Genomic DNA, 21,010 nt, shown 5'->3' on the forward strand with positions numbered 1-21,010 from the left:
AAATACCAAAATTAGCCAGGTGTGGTGGTGGTTGCCTGTAATCTCAGCTACTCAAGAGCCTGAGGCAAGAAAATCACTTGAACTCAGGAAGCAGAGGTTGTACTGAGCTGAGATCACGCCACTGCACTCCAGCCTGGGTGACAAAACGGGACTCTGTCTCAAAACAAACAAACAGACCAACAAAATTTTATGTACTCCCACCTATCTCAAGCACATATCAAACATCTCTAAAATATTACAGTCACAGAATTTTAGAACTAGAGCAAATCCTAAATATCATCCCACATTTCTTCTTGTGGAACAGTGAGCACCTAAGCATCTTAATTACTCTCCTTTGGGAAAGTGATTTTAAGCCCTTTCTGTGGCTTCCAAAGAGAAATGGCCAGAGGTCAGTGGGCATCATCTGCAGTGAGGCCAGCAGCTCATTATACAGAACATTTCCACCCTTTGAGCTGCGTCAGAATAGAATGAACTTCCTCATGGAAGTGGAATTTTTCATCCCTGAAGGTTTTTCAATCAGAAGCTGGCCAACCATTTATTGATATGTTCTAAAAGGACATAGAAGCATTAATAGCTGTTATTAATTGAGCCTAAATTATTTCTGGCATAGCGATGGGTTTATTTATCTTTAATCTTTACAACAACCTTGCAAGATATAGATGTGTCACCAATTTATAGATGAGGTGGTCAAGTGACTTGTCTGTGGTCACACAGCTACTTAGTGATAGCAAACTTAGCCACATGTACCTTCTTTTGAGTAGTGATTTTTATTTTCCTATCATAAGGACCTGATGAAGTGTAAATCTCCCTAGAAAAACACTGATGAGTACAATATTTATACAACTACAAGGGTGTTTTACAACTAAAACAGTGGTTCTTAACCCTGTTTTATAATAGGAACACCTAGGGAGCTTTAAAAAAAATCACAAATGCTAGGACCCCTATCCCAGACTAAATAAACTGGCATATAGGAATATGGATTTCAGGCAAGTTTTTTTTTTTTTATTGATACTTATTGTCAAGTTAAACCATGGATTCTTAAGCCAAGGCTTCTTTAAAGAAGATTAAGTCTTAAGCAATAAGTCTCAATTAAAAAAAAAAACTTGCCTGGGTACCACACCCCTAGATGTCAATTTATTTTGTCTGCAATGGGGATCCTAGCATCTGTAATTTTTTTTTTTTTTTTGAGATGGAGTCTTACTCTGTCACCCAGGCTAGAATGCAGTGGTGTGATCTCAGCTCACCGCAACCTCCACCTCCCAGGTTCAAGCAATTCTCCTGCCTCTGCCTCCTGAGTAGCTGGGATTACAGGTGCCTGCCACCATGCCTGGCTAATTTTTTTTGTATTTTTTTTTTTTTAGTAGAGATGGGGTTTCACCATGTTGGTCAGGGTGGTCTCAAACTCCTGACCTTTTGATCCTCCCACTTCGGCCTCCCAAAGTGCTGGGATTAGAGGCATGAGCCATCACACCCAGCTGCATCTGTAATTTTTAAAAGCTCCATAGGTGTTCCTATTATGAAACAGGATAAGAGGTTTAGTTAGGTTTGATGACCTATAAAGTTCATCCCAGTTCTTATAATCTAATAGAGTAACATAGAACAGCAAATCCATTCTTTCTGGTCTTTCTTATGTAGTAGTTTGGTCTTGTGCCAAAGAATGAGTCATGGGAGCATGCCTTCATCCATCACCACATACTGACAACTAGAGGCCTGCCTCTATGTATATATGCTTGGGCATTTCACTTGGATTCTATGGACTGCTTCCTTATTATTAAATTGAATTCAATTCCACCAACATCTATCGGGCACCTGTTTGCACCAGATGCTACATGAAACTGGGACATAAAGGAAAGCAGCAATCATCTCTTTTCTGTAGAAAAGCCATAATCTAGTGATTGCTCTCTCTAGTGCTTTCCTGTTTTAGAAGTCATGTGATTTTTCATAGAAGAACACTGCAGTTTGCACCCAGCCTTGTTGGGAAAACCATGTTGTTTCTTGAGGCGATACAAAATATAAGTTGGTGGTAAGTATCTGTGTGAGTTAAGATACAGGTGCATGTAATCCCAGCACTTTAAGAGGCCAAGGCAAGGTCTAGAGATCGACCTAAAAATACAAAATGATCCAAAAATTGTACTTTCACTTCTGTTTACATCCCATTGACCAGAACTTAGTCTTTTGGCACATGTAGCTTCAATGAGGCTAGTAAATGTGGTCCACCATCCTAGCCAACATGGTGAAACCCCGTCTCTACTAAAAATTAGCTAGACGTGGAGGTACACACCTCTAGTCCCACTACTAGGGAGGCTGAGGCAGGAGAATTGCTTGAACCTGGGAGGTGGAAGTTGCAGTGAGCCAAGATCGTGCCACTGCACTCCAGCCTGGTGACAGAGCGAGACTCTGTCTCAAAAAAAGAAAAAAAATACAGGCTCAATTTCTGCAAGAAGTTCTTTTTTTGCATAAGTCTGTGTGGTCAGTTTGGGGATGATATGGTGTCTCCAAAGTGTTGCAGACCCAACCACCTCTTATCTAATTACTGTACTCTTATCTGATTATTCTTACTTAATTACTCTACCATCCTCAAATGATGGCATCCATTCTTTTGTTTAAGAGGGCTGCTTCAGTTATCACCAACACATCTGCATTTCAAGCAGTGAGAAGGGGAAGGCAGGATCTTCCTCCTTAGGAGAATGATCCAAAAATTGTACTTTCACTTCTGTTTACATCCCATTGACCAGAACTTAGTCTGTTGGCACATGTAGCTTCAATGAGGCTAGTAAATGTGGTCCTTAGAATAAATGGATATCTAAGTCCTCTCAGTGTTCAGCTTTCTTATAGTAACCTCTTATTTGTCTTTTCTACTTCCTTCCTTTTAAAATCACTCATAAATGTGTAATTTAATATGTCTTTTTAACTAAGTATATGGTCAGTATTAAATGATGGTAATAGTGGCCGAACACAGTGGCTCATGCCTGTAATCCCAGCACTCTGAGAGGCTGAGATGGGTGGATTGCTTGAGTCCAGGAGTTTGAGACCAGCCTGGGCAACATAGCAAAACCCAATCCATCTCTACTAAAAATACAAAAAATTAGCCAGGCGTGATGGTGTATACCTGTAATCCCAGGTACTTGGGAGGCTGAGGTGGGAGAATCGCCTGAGCCCAGGAGATTGAGGCTTCAGTGAGCTAAGATCATGCCACTATTCCAGCCTGGATGACAGAGTGAGATTCTGTCCAGAAAAAAAAAAAAAAGACAATGATAGAAAAACTGCAGGAAAAAACATAGAATCGTTGCCTATCAGCTGTTTGATAAACACTTTAAGCTTGCAGCATTCTTCAACTATTGACTTCCAGTTCTACCTCTTTCTCTAATTAGCTGCATGATTTCAGATATGTCACTTGACATTTATGCTTGCTTTGTCTGCAAAAAAAAAAAAGTAATATTTAACTGGCAGGGTTATTTTCATGATTGAATGACTTTATGGATGTGAAAGTGTTTTGAAAAATAAAAACCATATGCACATTGGGTGATATTGTTTCATTGTGACTGCACACTGCACAATGCCTTACATTGAGGCACAGACAGAATCTTGGGGTGTTATGGTTCTAGAGCAGTTATTTTGGTCCTATTTCTAGACTCCAGGGCCAGCCTGTACTTTACTACCGGACTTCAGCTGGGCATGAGTTCCCTAGCTAACTGCAGATCCAGAGGCAGGTCAGGTTGTTATATATATATATAATTTTATATATTTATATATTATATAAATATATATATAATACATAAATATGTAACATATATATTATATTATATATGACATATATATTATATATAATTAATATATTGTATATATAAATATATATAATATATACATATACATAATTTTTTTTTGAGATGGAGTCTCGCTCTGTTGCCCAGACTGGAGTGCAGGGGCACGGTCTTGGCTCACTGCAACCTCCGCCTCCTGGGTTCAAGGGATTCTCCTGCCTCAGCCTTCTGAGTAGCTGGGATTACAGAGGTGTGTCACCATGCTGGCTAATTTTTGTATTTTTAGTAGAGATGGGGGTTTCACCTTGTTGGCCAGGCTGGTCTCGAACTCCCGACCTCAGGTGATCCACCGCCTCGGCCTCACAAAGTGCTGGGATTACAGGCGTGAGCCACTGCGCCTGGCTACTACCTATATTTCTTATCTGCCTGTTAAATAAGCAAAGAGTCCTTTTGGTTTTTCTTAGTTTTTTAATATTAATATTCATTGGAGCTTCTGTCAGCAAAAATCCAGAATTGCGAGTTAATTTTTCCCAAGCTCACACAGCAAGGTCCCTGTACCTTTATTGAATTGCAAGTTGACTTTCTACCTGAGTTTCTCATGTGTGCAGTTTTGCTTTTCTTTCTTCACTCATTCACTTGCTCGCTCATTCATCATGGATTTTATTGAGTCCCTACTGTGTTCCAGGTTCTGGGTATCATAGGTGAATAAAGCACAGTTCCTTTATGTGAATTAAATGTCACTGATACCTGGCATTTAGTAGGCTTTCAGTAGATGTTGTTTTCTTTGCCCCTAATTGTGCTTAATTAACCTACCAAATGCATCTTTGACTCTGGTGTGTCCAGAAGAAATGGACAACATTGGTGCTCCAGACATCCCCAGCATAGATTGTTTTGCAATGTGCACAGCACAGATAAGTCATTTCAAAGTCCATAAAGGGACTTTTGCTAATTTCATCAGAATGAGTAGAAATTGTAACATAATTTTTGTTCTTCCTCCTACCCCCAGCTTCATGTACAGATCAGTGACAAAGTATCTTCAGCATTTATCCTTCCTCCCTTCCTTGATCTGCCCTTCCTCAAAGCATTTTAGATATAAAGTTAAATAGGGAAGCAAGGGAAGCATGCAGAGTGGGGCATAAATCATCCTAACTTCTTGCCATCCCTCCAACCCTATATTCTCAAAAGACATCATTGGAGTGCGCCATTCTTTGGGTAACAATTCACCAGTTTTAAAGTGTTTTCTTGTTTCCTTTCTCCTTATTTGACATTCATCTAATTTTCCTTTCTTTTGTAGGCTGTCAGCCAGATGAAACAGCAAAAATATCCAACGAAAGTCTCCTTCAGTTCACAAGAGATACCATTAGCACCAACTTCATCATACAATTCAACAGATGCAGACTTCACAGGCTATGGTATGATTCTTTTCCTGAGCAGATCTGGCTCATTAAGCCTTAGAGAAGGAAAGGGATCCTAATGTCCTAAAAAGATAACTGGACCAGGAGGCAGAAGCCTGAGTCTAGATGCTTCCTCCACTTCCTTAGCTTTGGGGCTTGGATAGGTCACTTTGTTTCCTTTACCATTTTCCTCCTCTCTGCCATCGCCACTGCCTATTACTTTTTGAATATAAAAGCACTAGAACAGAAAAGGACCTCAGCAGGTCAGGAGTTTGAGACCAGCCTGGCCAACATGATCAAACCCTGTTTCTCCTAAAACTACAAAAAATTAGCTGGGCTTGGTGGTGGGCACCTGTCACTTGTTATCACAGCTACTCAGGAGGATGAGGCAGAAGAATCACTTGAACCTGGGAGGCAGAGGTTGCAGTGAGCTGAGATCACACCACTGTACTCCAGCCTGGGTGACAGAAAGAGAGAGAGAGAGAGGAAAGAAAGAGAAAGAAGAGAGAAAGAAAGGAAAAAGAGAAAGAAAGAAAAGAGAAAAAAGAAAGATTAAAATACTGTAAATGAGGAAAAAAGAAAAAAAAGGAAAAGAAAAAGGGATCTCAGTAAATGTTATTTGAATCTGAGGCTTCTGGATGAATCTGAGGCTTCTGGATTATTATTCTAATCTCTCCAAAAGGTTATGTTTAGGTCTTGAGTGATATCTCTTTTAAAAAGCCTATCGGCTGGGCGTGGTGGCTCACACCTGTAATCCCAGCACTTTGGGAGGCAGAGGCGGGTGGATCACGAGGTCAAGAGATCGAGAGCATCCTGGCCAACATGGTGAAACCCCGTCTCTACTAAAAATACAAAAAATTAGCTGGGCATGGTGGCATGTTCCTGTAATCCCAGCTACTCAGGAGGCTGAGGCAGGAGAATTGCCTGAACCCAGGAGGCAGAGGTTACGGTGAGCCGAGATTGCACCATTGCACTCCAGCCTGGGTAACGAGCGAAACTCCGTCTCAAAAAAAAATAAAAAAAAACAAGCCTATCAAACCCAATTTTTAGCCCTACAAATGTTGCTATAAGCTGCTTGAAGAATGTTGATTTTCAATGCTTAAAGAAATTGGTATTCACATTCTCTATTTAAATTCCTGGCTTGAATAATGCTGACAAAGGATTGAAAATAGAACTTTATAATAAATAATGGGTATTTCCACTTGGCTTTTTTTTTTTTTTTGAGAGACAGAATCTCACTGTGACATCCAGGCTGGAGTGCAGTGGGGTGATCTCAACTCACTGCAACCTCTGCCTCCCGGGTTCAAGTGATTCTCCTGCTTCGGCCTCCCGAGTAGCTGGGATTACAGGCACCCACCGCCATGTCCGGCAATTTTTGTATTTTCAGTAGAGATGAGGTTTCACCATGGTGTCCAGCCTGGTCTCAAACTCTTGATCTCAAGTGATCTGCCTGCCTCAGCCTCCCAAGGTGCTGGGATTACAGACATAAGCCACGGTACCTAGCCCTACTTTGCTTTTGTGGAATAAAAATCAGTAAAAAATTGACTCTTTAAAAGATAGTACTCACCAATGGCAAAACATAACCCTGCATTAATTTAGCAGTCCTGAAGTCTCTGTGGTATTTGTCTTTTATGTTTTTTTATACATATTAATTCATAAACTTCATCAAGCAGGTACTATTTTGAAGCATTGGAGTTGTACTAACACATTTGATGAATATGGTCAGAAAACTATAGCGCATGGGTCAAATCTGGCCTTCCAGCTGGTTTGGCATGGCCTACAAGCTAAAAAAGGTTTTCACTTTTTAAAGGTTGAAAAAAAACCAAAAGAATATTTTATAAAAATTCTATGAAATTTATATTTCAATGTTCACAAATACAGGTTTATAGACACTAATTTGTTTTAGTCAGTGGCTTTTTTCACACTATAATGATGGAGTTCAGTAGTTGCAACAGAGACGGTCTGGCCTGTAATGCCCAAAATATGTATGTTTGGCCCTTTACCAAGAATGTATGCTGACTATGAATGTAGACGAGTTTTGTTAATATACATCACATGTTTGTACTTAGATGACAGAAATTCATCATCCTTCCTGGTTTTCATTCTCTCTTTTTTTTTTTTTTTTTGAAATGGAATTTTACTCTTGTTGCCCAGACTGGAGTGCGGTGGTGCCATCGTGGCTCCTGGAACCTCCACCTCCTGGGTTCAAGCGATTCTCCTGCCTCAGCTTCCTGAGTTTCTGGGATTACAAGCACCCACCACCACATCCAGCTAATTTTTTTGTATTTTTAGTAAAGACAGGGTTTCACTGTGTTGGTGGAAGCGGGGCAGGCTGGTTTCTATCTCCTGACCTCAGGTGATCCACCCACCTCAGCCTCCCAAAGTGCTAGGATTACAGGCATGAGCCACTGTGCCTGGCTGGTTTTCATTCTCATGATTAAATAAATAAATGAAGCTTATCATTCTACAGTTGAATCTGCAGACATTTTATTCATTTACTCATTACTTACCAAGCATTTATTTTAAGGGCTTGGTATGAGCCAGGTTCGGGGCTGGATTCCATGAGCGAAATAAATAGGAAGACTGACTCAGTACTGGCTAGGGTGAGGCAAACATGGAGGAGGGAAAAGAAATGCCATCTCCAGGATGTCTCACTAGGTTTTTCCTCTCTTCTCACTCAGGAGACTATGCTAGTCAGTTACAAAAGCAGTGTAAACTTTTCTTTTTTTTTTTTTTTTTTGAGTTAGAGTTTCGTTCTTGATGCCCAGGCTAGAGAGCAATGGCATGATCTCAGCTCACTGCAACCTTCACCTCCCGAGTTCACGTGATTCTCCTGCCTCAGCCTCTCTAGTAGCAGGATTACAGGCATGCATCATCATGCCCAGCTAATTTTGCATTTTTAGTAGAGACAGGGTTTTACCATGTTGGTCAGGCTGATTTCGAACTCCTGACCTCCGGTGATCTGTGCACCTCGGCCTCTCGAAGTGCTGGGATTACAGGTGTGAGCCACCGCACCCAGCCTAAAAACAATAAAAACTTTTTAAAGCACCTATGAAAGTGTGCTACTATTGTACATCATTTTTATTGTAAATTAATGGGAAATGTAGTATAAAATACACATGCTGCAAAAAGATTTAGAGGCAAATTAGGTTTACGATTTAATATTCTGCCTTGTCTCTGTCTTACCTAGAGCCTGTTTCTTTTTGTTTTATAGTGGAGTTTGGCAAGCTTTTTCTATAAAGAAGCCGATGGTAAATGTTTAGGCTATGGTCCACACAGTCTCTGTTGCCAGTTACTCAACCTTGCCATTGTAGTGTGCTCGCAGCCATAGGCTACTTCTAAATATGGCACTTGTATGGTTGTGTCCCTGAATTTCTTGCTCTTAACCAGGAGGCCTTTAGATTAATAAATTCCATTTGGATGGTACCAACCAATGTATAAATGCCCACAATGTGGCAGACTCTGGGCTAGGCACCCTACACGTGCTATTCATTTAGTTTCTCTAACAGCCTCTTACATAGTGGTTACATACATTGTTCTGATGAGAAGTGAGCTCCACTTTCACCCTCCTGTGAACTTCCTGCTTAGGAACTCAACTGTGCCTCTGTGCCACTCCAAAACCTGCGCCTTTTCATTCCAAAGACCGTGATTATCACCAAGTTAGACCAGTACCCCCACAGGCTTACCTAGAGCCTGTTTCTTTTTGTTTTATACCAGAGATTGGCAAGCTTTTTCTATAAAGAAGTAGACAGTAAATATTTTAGGCTATGGTCCACACAACCTCTGTTGCAGTTAACCGGCATAAATGAATTAGTGGGTTTGTGTTCCAATACGACTTTATTTACAGACACTGAAATTTAGACTCATATCATTTTCACATGCCTTCACACATTGTTTTCTTTTGAGTTTTTTTCTCAAGCTTTTAAAGGGTAAAAGCCGCAGCTGTAGTCTGCTGACCCCTGCTTTTACATAGGTTGAATGAGCGTTTGGATCTCATCTCAGTTCTGTGCATTAGCTGCAGCTGACCAGCAGATGGGGCCATCTCTCATCAGCCTTTTCCTGAATTGTATAATAAGAAACAATACTCATGGTGATCAAACTTAGTTATCAGAAAATATGACATTCTCTGGAGATTATTATTTGTATGAGCATCTCTTGAAACTATTCAACATTTTGAATGTTTTGAGGGCTTTTTTTTGTTTCTTTAAGTTGGTGTTTTACTCTTGCTGCCCAGGCTGCAGTGCAATGGTGTAGTCTTGGCTCACCGCAACCTCTGCCTCCTAGGCTCAAGCGATTCCCCTGCCTCAGCCTCCCCAGTAGCTGGGATTGCAGGCACCCACCACCACACCCACCTATGTTTTATATTTTTGGTGGAGGCAGGGTTTCACCATGTTGACCAGGCTGGTCTCGAACTCCTGACCTCTGGTGATCCACCCACTTCGACCTAGCAAAGTGCTGAGATTACAATCATGAGCCACTGCATCCATCCAAATGTTTTGAGTTTTTAATGGGTTAGGTTCAGTTACCTGGAAAATGCCTGTATACAGATTTTATGCTGGATAAACAGGTTTGGTTTTGTTTGTTTGTTTGTTTGTCTGTCTGTTTGTTTGTTTGTTTGTTTGTTTTGAGACAAAGTCTCTCTCACACTTTTGCCCAGGCTGGAGTGCAATGGTGTGATCTCAGCTCACTGCAACCTTTCTCTCCCGGGTTCTCCTTTCTCAGCCTCCCGAGTAGCTGGGATTACAGGCATACACCACCACACCTGTCTACATTTTTTTATTTTTAGTACAGATGGGGTTTCACTATATTGGCCAGATTGGTCTCAAACTCCTGACCTCATGATCCGCCCACTGTGGCCTCCCGGAGTCCTGGGATTACAGGCATGAGCCACCATGCCCAGCCAAATGGGTGTTATTAAACATTTTTTCTTAGCCTAGAAACATTTTTTCCCTCATTTTTGGAAAAACTTAACCTAAAACAATTATTTTTAAAAATAAACCTTTGTAAAAAAGTAGTAACCTTTAAATAAACTTTTCCTCTGTGAACCCTGCAAGTAATTTTTGAGTCTTGTGTTGATGATGAATTTTATTTTACTCTATATCTAATATATTTGGGGATAAATTTAGGTAATTGCTGTTTTTAGGTATTTCATACTTTATGATTCAATCCTTTATACATCTTAATAATTTAATTCATCGGATATGCTCCAATTGAAAGCATTTAGGTACTTTTCTTAATTAGTATTCTGTAGCTCAGAACCTCCTCTTATAGCAGCCTTTATTTTCATTGTAACATAGGCCTTTATGTACCTAATCATTTAATCATTCTAATTTTTCCATAAAGATTTTCATGTTCTATTTTAAGATTTTAAAACTTTTGGCTGGGTGCAGTGGCTCATGCCTATAATCCTAACATTTTGGGAGGCCAAGGCGGGAGGATCACCTGAGTTAAGGGGTTCGAGACCAGCCTGGTCAACATGGTGAAACCTTGTCTCTACTAAAAATACAAAAAGTAGCCAGGTGGTGACACACACCTGTAATCCCAGATACTTGGGAGGTTGAGGCAGAAGAATCACTTGAACCCAGGAGGTGTTGCAGCGAGCTGAGATCACACCACTGCATTCCAGCCTGCACGACAGAGTGAGACTCTGTCTCAAAAATAATAAATAAGATTTTTAAACTTTCAACTAAAATTGAAGTTTTGAGGGTTGAGGGGTAGGGGAGTTACCATTTTAATCTCGAGTGTCATCCCTGGGTAAAAGGCAGGAATAACCCGGCTTTTTCCTTCATGGTGTTTGCCGGAAAAGAAGTGCTGTGATAAACACGTGCAAGCCCACACTCCCCACGTGATGGAATATGCAGGCTGAGCTGCATCTCTTCCGCGCCAGTCACTCTGTGTTCAATTCTTTTCTAGGTGGTCTCCAGGCTCCTCTGTCAGTGGATCCGGCAACATGTCCCATTGTCCCTGGACAGGAAATGATTATAGAAATATCCAAGGGACGTTCAGGGCTTGGTCTCAGCATCGTGGGAGGAAAAGACACACCATTGGTAAGTTTCTAGAAGTAAAATGTATCCACTATCACAGAACTAGTTGTTGAGGTTCATTCTGGCCCTGTGCCACGACTCTGAAAGACTTGTCTTTTTCATAGTATGGGGAGAAAATTTGATTATAAATAGATGTGCATCCATAGTCTAGCTAGTTTTCAAGTTTTTCTCAGTGTTTAATTTTCATCAGGGCTGGGCATGGTGGTTCACGCTTGTAATCCCAGCACTTTGGGCAGCCAAGGCAGGCAGATCGCTTGAACCCAGGAGTTCGAGACCAGCCTGAGCAACATGGCGAAACCCTACCTCTACAAAAAATTACAAATATTAGTTGGATGGGCCGAGCACAGTGGCTCATGCCTGTAATCGCAGCACTTTGGGAGGCTGAGGCAGGTGGATTACTTGAGGTCAGGAGTTCAAGACCAGCCTGGCCAACATGGTGAAACCTTGTCTCTACTAAAAATACAAAAATTAACCAGGCATGGTGGCTGTAGTCCCAACTACTTGGGAGTCTGAAGCAGGAAAATCGCTTAAACCCAGGAGGCAGAGGCTGCAGTGAGTTGAGATCGTGTCACTACACTCCAGCCTGGGCAACAGAACTAAAAAAAAAACAGAGCTCCATCTAAAAAAAAAAAAATCAGCTGGGTGGGGAGGGAAGCACCTGTGGTTTCAGCTCCTTAGGAGGCTTAGGCAGGTTGGTCACTTGAGCCCAGGAGGTCAAGGCTTCAGCGAACCGTGACCATGCCACTACCTTCCAGCCTGGGTGACAGAGAGCAAGACCTTGTCCCAAAAAAAAAAGAAACAAAAAACTTTAATCGGGATTTTCTCCATCTAGGATGTTGGCACATAGTAAATATTCAGTACGTAGGAACTATTGTTATTCTTGTTATTCTTTTAATGGAATAGTGGCTAAAATCAGACTGGCATGGTAACCAAGGCAGGTGGATAGCTTGAGGCCAGTGATTTGAGACAGGCTGGGCAACATAGCAAGACCTCATCTCTACAAGAAAACTTTTTTTGTTAATTAGCAACGTTTGGTGGTACACACCTGTATTCCCAGCTACTCAAGAGTCTGAGGAAGGAGGATCAATTGAGCCCAGGAGTTTGAGGCTGCAGTGAACTATGATCATGCCACTGCATCCAGCCTGAGCATCAGAGCAAGGCCCTGTCTCTTTAAAAAACAGAAAAACAAAAACACAATATATATACATGAATTATTCTAGCCCAACAATTTAGGGTTTATTTTACACTGACCATTTTCATGTCTACTCATAATTTTTTTTTTTAAAGTTGGTCTAGAATGTTAGTGTTTCCTGGGATGATTGATTTTATTGTTTTTTATTTTTATTTTAAATAAATAGAGATGGGGTCTTGCTATGTTGCCCAAGCTTGTTTTGAACTTTTACGATCAAGTGATCCTCCTACCTTAGTGATCCCTCCCACAATGCTGCAATTACAGGCATGAGCCACTGTGCCTGGCCAGGATGATTGATTTTTCATTATTCAGTACCTTTTGTTTATTACTACTTAGTAATACCATTAAAATGTAAAACTTTTCCTGGGTTTTGATTTACTCAAAGTGTGATTAATCAAGACATCTGTGTGTGTGTGTGTGTGTGTGTGTGTGTGTAATACCTGCATATTATTCAAAGTTAGACTGACACAAAAGGAAAATTTTGAGAGAGTGTGTGTGTGTGTGTGTGTGTGCGTATTTAATACCTGCGTCTTACACAAAGTTAAATTGCCATAAAAGGAAAAAAGTGAAAAAAGGATTATAAATCGTTCTACTATAAAAACACATGCACACAAATGTTCATTGCAGCACAGTTTACAATAGCAAAGACCTGGAAACAACCCAAATGCCCATCGTAGATAGACTGGACAGGGAAAATGTGGCACATATACACCATGGAATATTATGCAGCCATCAGAAACAATGAGTTTGTGTCCCTTTGTAGGGACATGGATGAACCTGGAAACCATCATTCTCAGCAAACTGACACAAGATAGAAAAACAAACACCGCATGTTCTCACTCATAGGTGGATGTTGAACAATGAGAACACATGGACACAGGGAGGGGAGCACTACACACTGGGATCTATTGGGAGGAAATAGGGGAGGGACAGTCAGGGGTGGGGAGTTGAGGAGTGATAGCATGGGGAGAAATGCCAGATACAGGTGAAGGGGAGGAAGGCAGCAAATCACACTGCCACGTGTGTACCTATGCAACTACTTGCATGTTCTTCACATGTACCCCAAAACCTAAAATGCAATTAAAAAAAAAATCTCCCTCCTACCTTTTTGCCCTAGCTCTGTCCTTCACTACCAATCCTTCCTAAAAAACCAGGGCCTCCCCTAGAGACAATCACTTTATTAATGAATATGTTTTAAATGAATATTTTGGTATTTCTTTTGCCCATTTTATTTAGTAAGCAATAAATTGTATGTGCCAGATTAAACAAATATATCAGGGCCTATAAAACTTTTTTTTCCATTTTGGGCAGTAATATAACACTTTTGTGGTAGTACTATTGAGGGTGGGGAGATCCTATGAAGCGATAGGAAACTCAAGAACAGCACATGCTGTAGAAAGCGGCGTCTTGATGATGCAGGAGTTTTCTCTTGACCCCTTCATCAGACTTGCAACAGGGGTACTCGGTTTACTCTGACCACTGCACTCAACCTCTTGTAGGAGGAAGTGCATGAGTGAGTGAGTGCAGGTCCCAGCAGGCTGCTTTGGGCACTGGCTGGAGCAGACTCCATGGGGTCCCTGCAGCCAGACCAGGTGGGGGTGCCTGTGACCCCTGAAGCCCCAGAGAGTGTGTTACAATGCTAAGCTCCACCATCTGTGAGCTTCAACAGCAGTGTGTTTTCACAGTTCAGTGGGCCCCTTGCCTTGTTGCAGGGGGCAGCTGACCCCTGCCAGCAAGGGCAAAGGGCCAGTGTGAGAACCTTTTTTGGGTACCCATACTCAGTTAGTCCAAGGCTCTTGTCCAGCAGCATCCAAGAAGAATTAGGTCGCACAGACACTTGAATGATGGTGGAGAATAATTTTATTTAGCAATGGAAGTGGCTGTCAATGGAGAGGGGACCTGGAGAAGGGACGGGATAGGCAGATAGTCTTCCCTGAAGTCCAGCTGGCCCTTCTCTAAAGTTAAGCCATCTCTCCACCAAAGTCCAGCCGTCCCTCTAAAGTCAAGTTGCCTCTCTCCAGTCAAGCTTCTCTCATCTACCAAATGAGTCTGGGGTCTTCATGGGCACAGGATTAGGGGCAGGGTGGGCCATAGGTAGTTTTGGGAAAAGGCAACATCCAATTAGTAAAAAGACATTATTCAGAAAAAACCAATCAGGAGAGAGCAGGCAAACAGGGATAGAAATGATCACTATGGACCATGGGTTTCATGTTTTTCAGCTCAAAGGTGGGGTTTTGCCAGGGATTCACCCCTGTCTGCCTAGAGTTTCTCCTGTCTCTATGATTAATGCCTTTTACATGTTTGCTGGTCATGGTCCTTCCCTTTCCTATCATTGGGACAAGTCTAGAAAATCCTGGCTTTGAGTCCCACCTTGCTAGTGAACCACCTCACCTGAACCTGAAGGGATTTTATCTCCTTCAGCCTGATAAAAGTATTGTTAAAACTTTTCTCTGGAATTCATGATAATTTATATCCTGAATTCTCCTCTTGCCTGTGCAAGCAGGAACTGCCATTTGTGGCTTCATACATACATTGTGACATATTTAGCATCTTGGGTGGAATGGGCAATGCCTGGAGTTAGCCAGCTCAGCAGCCACTTTTAGCACCCAGTTTGGGCCTTTGCCCCCTTAAGGCCCCAAACCTCTACATTTCTTATTTCTGGCTTGGAATGCTGTCTGTTCAGCGTTTGTCATTTGGAAAAGAGGCAAACTCTTCCTTAGAGGTTTCCCTTCAAGAAATTTGGTCTGGGCTGTATTTTCTAATCATATTTTAAATAATTCTTTTTTTTTTTTAAAGCGGGGTTTCACCATGTTGGTCAGGCTGGTCTTGAACTCCTGACCTCAGGAGGAGTCACTTGGCCTCCAAAGTGCTTGGATTACAGGCATGAGCCACCATGCCCAGCCAATAATTCTTCGTAATTTTGTGCCATCTGATCTCTCAGCAGTTCACAGAAACACTTTGACTAGCACCAGCAATCCAGCTAGCTCCTGCTTTATGTAGACGGTCTCATGTACCATCAACACAGGACCAGACCAGACCATTGTTCCCCAAACCTACATATGCACTGCAGCCTCTCGGACTTTGCCCTGCTCTCCTCGCATTGCTCTCTTCTGCCCTCCTGCTCCCATCAAGCTTCTCTACCTCCTCTAAGCCACTCCTCCCCAATGAAGTCTTTGCTGGGTTTCATGATCTGTCCTCAGCCAAACTGAGAGCTGATGCTGATCCTCTCTTTTAGCTTTCAGTCATATTCCCTCTTTACCATTTACTAGCTGGGGCAGATTTCTTAACCTCTCAGAGTCTATTTCCTGCTCTATTTACAGATATAATAATACCTTGTAGATATACTAGGATGATCATAAGAGATGACCTTCCTAGGATGCTTAGCACACAGTGAGCAATTGCCCATGGCACATACCTTCTCCAACTCTCTGTTTTCACATATGCAAAATCAGCTTAATAATTTAGCTGTTTGCTAAATCCTGTACTCTCCTTTCCCTGCCACCGTGAGGCAGCCAAAAAAAATTTTTTTAAATCAAGAGCTTTTTGAGTTTCGTAATATATAGTTCTGCCTTTTGAGACTGTAAATCGCATTGTCCTTGGAAGGATAAGCACCACTTAAAAATGAGGGATGGACACACTTTTATTTCCTAACCTCAGGTACCTCATCAAAAGCCGTAAGTTAGACTCAGGAGAAATATATAGGCCTGCCTGGCATTTCAGTGAGGCTGAATTGTAGGGGTTAGAAAGCACTTCAACAAATAAAGTTATTATTTACCACAATGCAAATCTTTCATTTTTCCTTTTTTTCCCCCACCTTCCAGATTTTGACATGGAACATGCAACCTAACCGATACTGTAGGTCACATTTTCCAATCAGGTCCTGGGATGGGATCCAGCTGGCAGAAAGTTAGCAAACAAAGATGAGAGCAAAGGCAAAGTTCAAAGGGAAACGGTGGGAAACATTGAGACTCACTACAGAAGAACCTTTGCACATTTGGTTAGGTGATGTGTCCTGACTTCAGCTCTCGCATGGGGAAAGAGTACACCCCAAGTTCTGGTGACCTCTAACATCTGCTCCAACCCTCCCAATTAATGTTTCTGTGTCTTCTTTGTTGTGTGTCCAAGAGATATTTTTGCTGTCTTTAGAGGAATTAAGTCTCTGGGACCTGGTCTTGACACCACATCAGTCCTCTTTGCTATAAATAGTTTGTCTAGAGCCAAGACAGATGGTTTCTGAGATCACAGAGGGAGAGCTCACTTAGCATCCCATCATATTTAAATTTTAAAATGCTGAGGGAATGATAAGGGCGAACCTCTTGGGAAGGTTTACGAGCACACCTGGACCCAATCCTCAACGGCAGACTTCTGCTGTTGTTTTGATCTTGTGATGTTGCTCCCACGCTTGCCTTTGGTGAATGTGGCTCTTCTGTGATAGGTTGCATATGTTTGCTCAAAGGCTGCCCTTTGCTTAGTGCTGAGGATACAAAATTGAGATAACCCTGTCCTCAAAGAGCTCACACATTCCTTCAAGTTAATTCTATTGACTTTTAGTGATTGTGGTCTATATAGCAGATAAACCAATGAAAAGTCATAATAAGGACTATTAAAATAGGGACTTCCTCTGGAGTCCAGAAAAGAATAGAGCCATGATATCCACTTCCTAGATTTAATTGATAGAAGCTGTTTGTTATGTTTCTTATAAGCCAGGAAGATAAGGCACATTGGATATCAGAGGTAGTATATTAAATCATAATTTTTATTTCCTTCCATCCATTAATCCATCCTTTCATCCTGTCTTCTATCTCCCTTCACCCCTCTGGTCTTGTTGGAGTGTTAAATTTGCATGAAATCCTGCAGCTTAGAGAACTCGTCCTGCTCTGCCAAATGAAAGACCAAAGGCCCTTACCTTTTCTGATGTTTGCATCATATTCCTTAACTGCTCCTCAGGGAGCAGTTGCTCCTTCAATGTCCGCTTCTCAGAAATTTATACTTATTGATTAGAAGTTTTATCAGTAAGCCTGGTGCAGTGGCTCATGCTCGTAATCCCAGCACTTTGGAAGGCCAAGGTGGGCGGATCACCAGAGGTTGGGAGTTCAAGACTAGCCTGATTAACATGGGGAAACCCCATCTCTACTAAAAATACAAAATCAGCCAGGTCTGGTGGTGCATGCCTATAATCCCAGCTACTCGGGATACTGAAGCAAGAGAATCGCTTGAACCCAGGAGGCAGAGGTTGTGGTGAGCCGAGATCACACCATTGCACTCCAGCCTGGGCGACAGAGTAAGACTCTGTCTCAAAAAAAAAAAAAAAAAAAAAAAAGTTTTATCAGCAGTATCCTCAGAAGAAGTAATAGATAGTTCTCCAGACTCATTCATTGGGGTTACTATCAGCCTTGAGAATTATAAAGAAGAAAAACTTAAGAAATAAATCCTTTATCTTGGGTTATTGGCAGACTTGAACTGTTTGGAATTGAACAAATGGAGCGGGGAAAGAATGAGAATGGACCCTCTTTCTATGCATTTTCCTTCCCTGATGCCATTGCCATAGATCCCAGGCTATAGACAGTGCATTCTACCAGACCTAAAAGGCACCATAGCAGAGTAATGATGCTGGTTCTTTGGCATTAGAATCTTAGATCTTTAACTGTGGGACCCTGGACAAGTGACAGCCTTTCTAAGTGAAATCTGTTTCTTCATTTGTGCCACTGTGGTGATTAAAATCTACCTCTTAAGATTGTCACGTGAATTAATTAAGATAATGAATATAAAGAGTTTTGCCCAGTGCCTATTTAAACGGAGTTGAGTTGTTATTAATTATAAACATTTGTGTTAAAGTAGATCCTTAACTTTCTTTGTCTGTGTGTCTGTTATAGTACCTGCACAGTGAAATGTGGCTTCATTCCTAGACAATTGGATATTTGTTTTTCTTTCTTTTTTTTTTTTTTAAAGATGGGGTTTCACCATGTTGGTGAGGCTGGTCTTGATCCGCCCACCTTGGCCTCCAAAGTGCTTGGATTACAGGCATGAGCCACTGTGCCTGGCCACATATTTCTTTTTCAACATTAAACTTTTTAAAAAGTGATTTGGCTGGGCACAGTGGCTCACATCTGTAATCCCTGCTCTTTGGAGCCCAGGAGTTTGAGACCAACTTGAGCAACATAGTGAGACCCCATCTCTTATTTTTTAAAAAGTAAAATAGGCCAGGCGCGGTGGCTCATGCCTGTAATCCCAGCACTTTGGGAGGCTGAGGTAGGTAGATCACCAGAGGTCAGGAGTTTGAGACCAGCCTGACCAACACGGTAAAACCCTGTCTCTACTAAAAATACAAAAATTAGCCAGACATGGTGTCACGTGCCTGTACTTCCAGCTACTTGGGAGGGTGAGACAGAAAACTCGCTTGAACCCGGGAGATGGAGGTTGCAGTGAGCCGAGATCACACCACTGCACTCCAGCCTGGGCGACAGAGACTCCGTCTCAAAAAAAAGAAAGAAAGAGAAAGAGAGAGAGAGAGAGAAAGAAAGAAAAGAAAGAAAATTAAGTGATTCAAGGTCAGGTGCCTTGCTCACCTGCAATCCCAGCCCTTTGGGAGGCTGAGATGGGAGGATTGCTTGAGGCTAGGAGTTTGAGACCAGCCTGGGCAACGTGGCAAGACCCCTGTCTTTTCAAAAAAAAGTTTTTAATTAGCTGAGCATGGTGGCATATGCCTGTAGTCCCAGCCACCTGGGAGACTGAGGCAGGAGGATGGCTTATCCCCAGGAGGTCAAGGCTGCACTGAACTATTATTGCACCACTGCATTCCAGCCTGAGCAACAGAGCAAGACCTTGTCCATTAAAAAAAAAGAGAGAGAGAGAGAAAGAGAGAAAGAGAGAGAGAGAGAGAGAGAGAGAAAGAGAGAGAGAGAGAGAGAGAGAGAAAGAGAGAGAGAGAGAGAGAGAGAGAGAAAGAGAGAGAGAGAGAGAGAGAGATTCAAGCACTATTCTCTTTTTAGATTTAAATATACCTTTTTTGTGAGACAGGCTCACTCTGTCCCCCAGCCTGGAGTGCAGTGATGCAATCTTGCTCACTGCAGCCTCCATCTCCTGGGTTCCAGCAATTCTCCCACCTCAGCCTCCTGAATAGCTGGGATTACAGGTGTGTGCTACCATGCCTGGCTAATTTTTATATTTTCATAGAGACGGGGTTTCGCCATATTGGCCAGGATGGTCTCGATCTCCTGACCTCATAAGACACCTGCCTTGGCTTCCCAAAGTGCTGGGATTACAGGCGTGGGACACCACGCCCAGCAGATTTAGATATTCTTAATGATAAAAAGTACTGGGAATATTAGAGTTAGAATTTTTTTTTTTTTTTGAGACGGAGTCTTGCTCTGTTGCCCAGGCTGGAGTGCAATGGCACGATCTCCGCTCACTGCAACCTCCACCTCCTGCGTTCAAGCCATTCTCCTACCTCAGCCTCCTGAGTAGCTAGGATTGCAGGCACCCACCACCACGCCCAGCTAATTTTTGTATTTTTAGTAGAGATGGGATTTCACCATATTAGCCAGGCTGGTCTCAAACTCCTTACCTCAGGTGATCCGCTCATCTCAGCCTCCCAAAATGCTGGGATTATAGGCGTGAGCCACTGTGCCCAGCTGAGAGTTAGAATCTTGTCATTTCTCTCCAAGTTTCAAATCCGAATTTTTTTCAATCACCTTATTTAATACCAATTTAATTCATTCTTATTAAACAAAAGTTTTGTGGGGCAGATACATTAACAAGAAGTATCATGGTAGACATACTCTCTCCCATTTGCGTACTATGTGGCAAAATTCGTCTATCTGGAAATGGAAATAAAGAATACCTGTTCTTTAGCCATAACCACTTAACCCCTCATCATGTTGCATTCTGGTACTGCTTTTGATAATTTAAACATAGGACTACAGCAATTTAAACCACTGTATATTTTTTGAATAAGCAGAATAGAAAGCTATTTTATATTTGATTAAGTGTTTTATTTTGTTATTCCCCTCGACATGAACTTTGTACAGTCTTATTTCATGAGGAGTGTGGTTTGTTTTGGCATGCGATCCACCAAAGCCAAGCTCATTTTATTGTTATTGCTTAAGTCATCTATTTTTATACAAAACAGCTTATTACCTTAGTTTTATTTTAAAATCAAAGCAGAGTTTACAAAAAGTCTATGAATCACCGTGAAAGAATGTTAATGAATAGTACCTCTGAATTTCCAGATTTGGACATTTCTGGTCTTAAAGAATATGACTGTAAGCAAAAATATTATAAATAAGAACCAAATGGAACTGTAGGGACTTATGAAATGTAATGCAAATATTATACTATTTTCTTAAAATAAGACTATATTTCTGTATGAAAAATTATATTCATATTGATAAATATCAACTTTTTGTTAAATCAAGACTTGGGTAAGGGCATTCCATTTTAAATAAATATAAAACCATTTCTTTTTCAAACTTAAGAGGAGAAAACTTGTTCAATCTTGAAGTGCAAAACATTTTAATGTATTTACAGCAGTTTTTACATTTGCCAGGTATTGCTGTGATTTTGTTTCATATATTAGTTACCTGTAAATAGTATGCAAGAATTTGCAATACCAGAGTTTGG

The 21,010-nt window shown here is 41.5% G+C and overlaps 1 protein-coding gene across 30 annotated transcripts in view; it reads left to right on the forward strand.

Annotated features, from left to right (window-relative positions):
- The window catches only part of PATJ (PATJ crumbs cell polarity complex component), a 411,839-nt gene that overhangs the window by 325,230 nt on the left and 65,599 nt on the right, over positions 1–21,010 (forward strand). For all 30 annotated transcript variants that reach the window (XM_078332015.1, XM_078332024.1, XM_078332028.1 and 27 more), the window contains 2 exons: positions 5,056–5,173; positions 11,069–11,202. In XM_078332015.1, coding sequence (XP_078188141.1) covers positions 5,056–5,173; positions 11,069–11,202 — 252 coding nt within the window. The remainder of the gene's footprint in view (positions 1–5,055; positions 5,174–11,068; positions 11,203–21,010) is intronic.

This window comes from Callithrix jacchus, chromosome 7 (genome assembly GCF_049354715.1).
Source record: "Callithrix jacchus isolate 240 chromosome 7, calJac240_pri, whole genome shotgun sequence".
Taxonomy (NCBI): domain Eukaryota; kingdom Metazoa; phylum Chordata; class Mammalia; order Primates; family Cebidae; genus Callithrix; species Callithrix jacchus.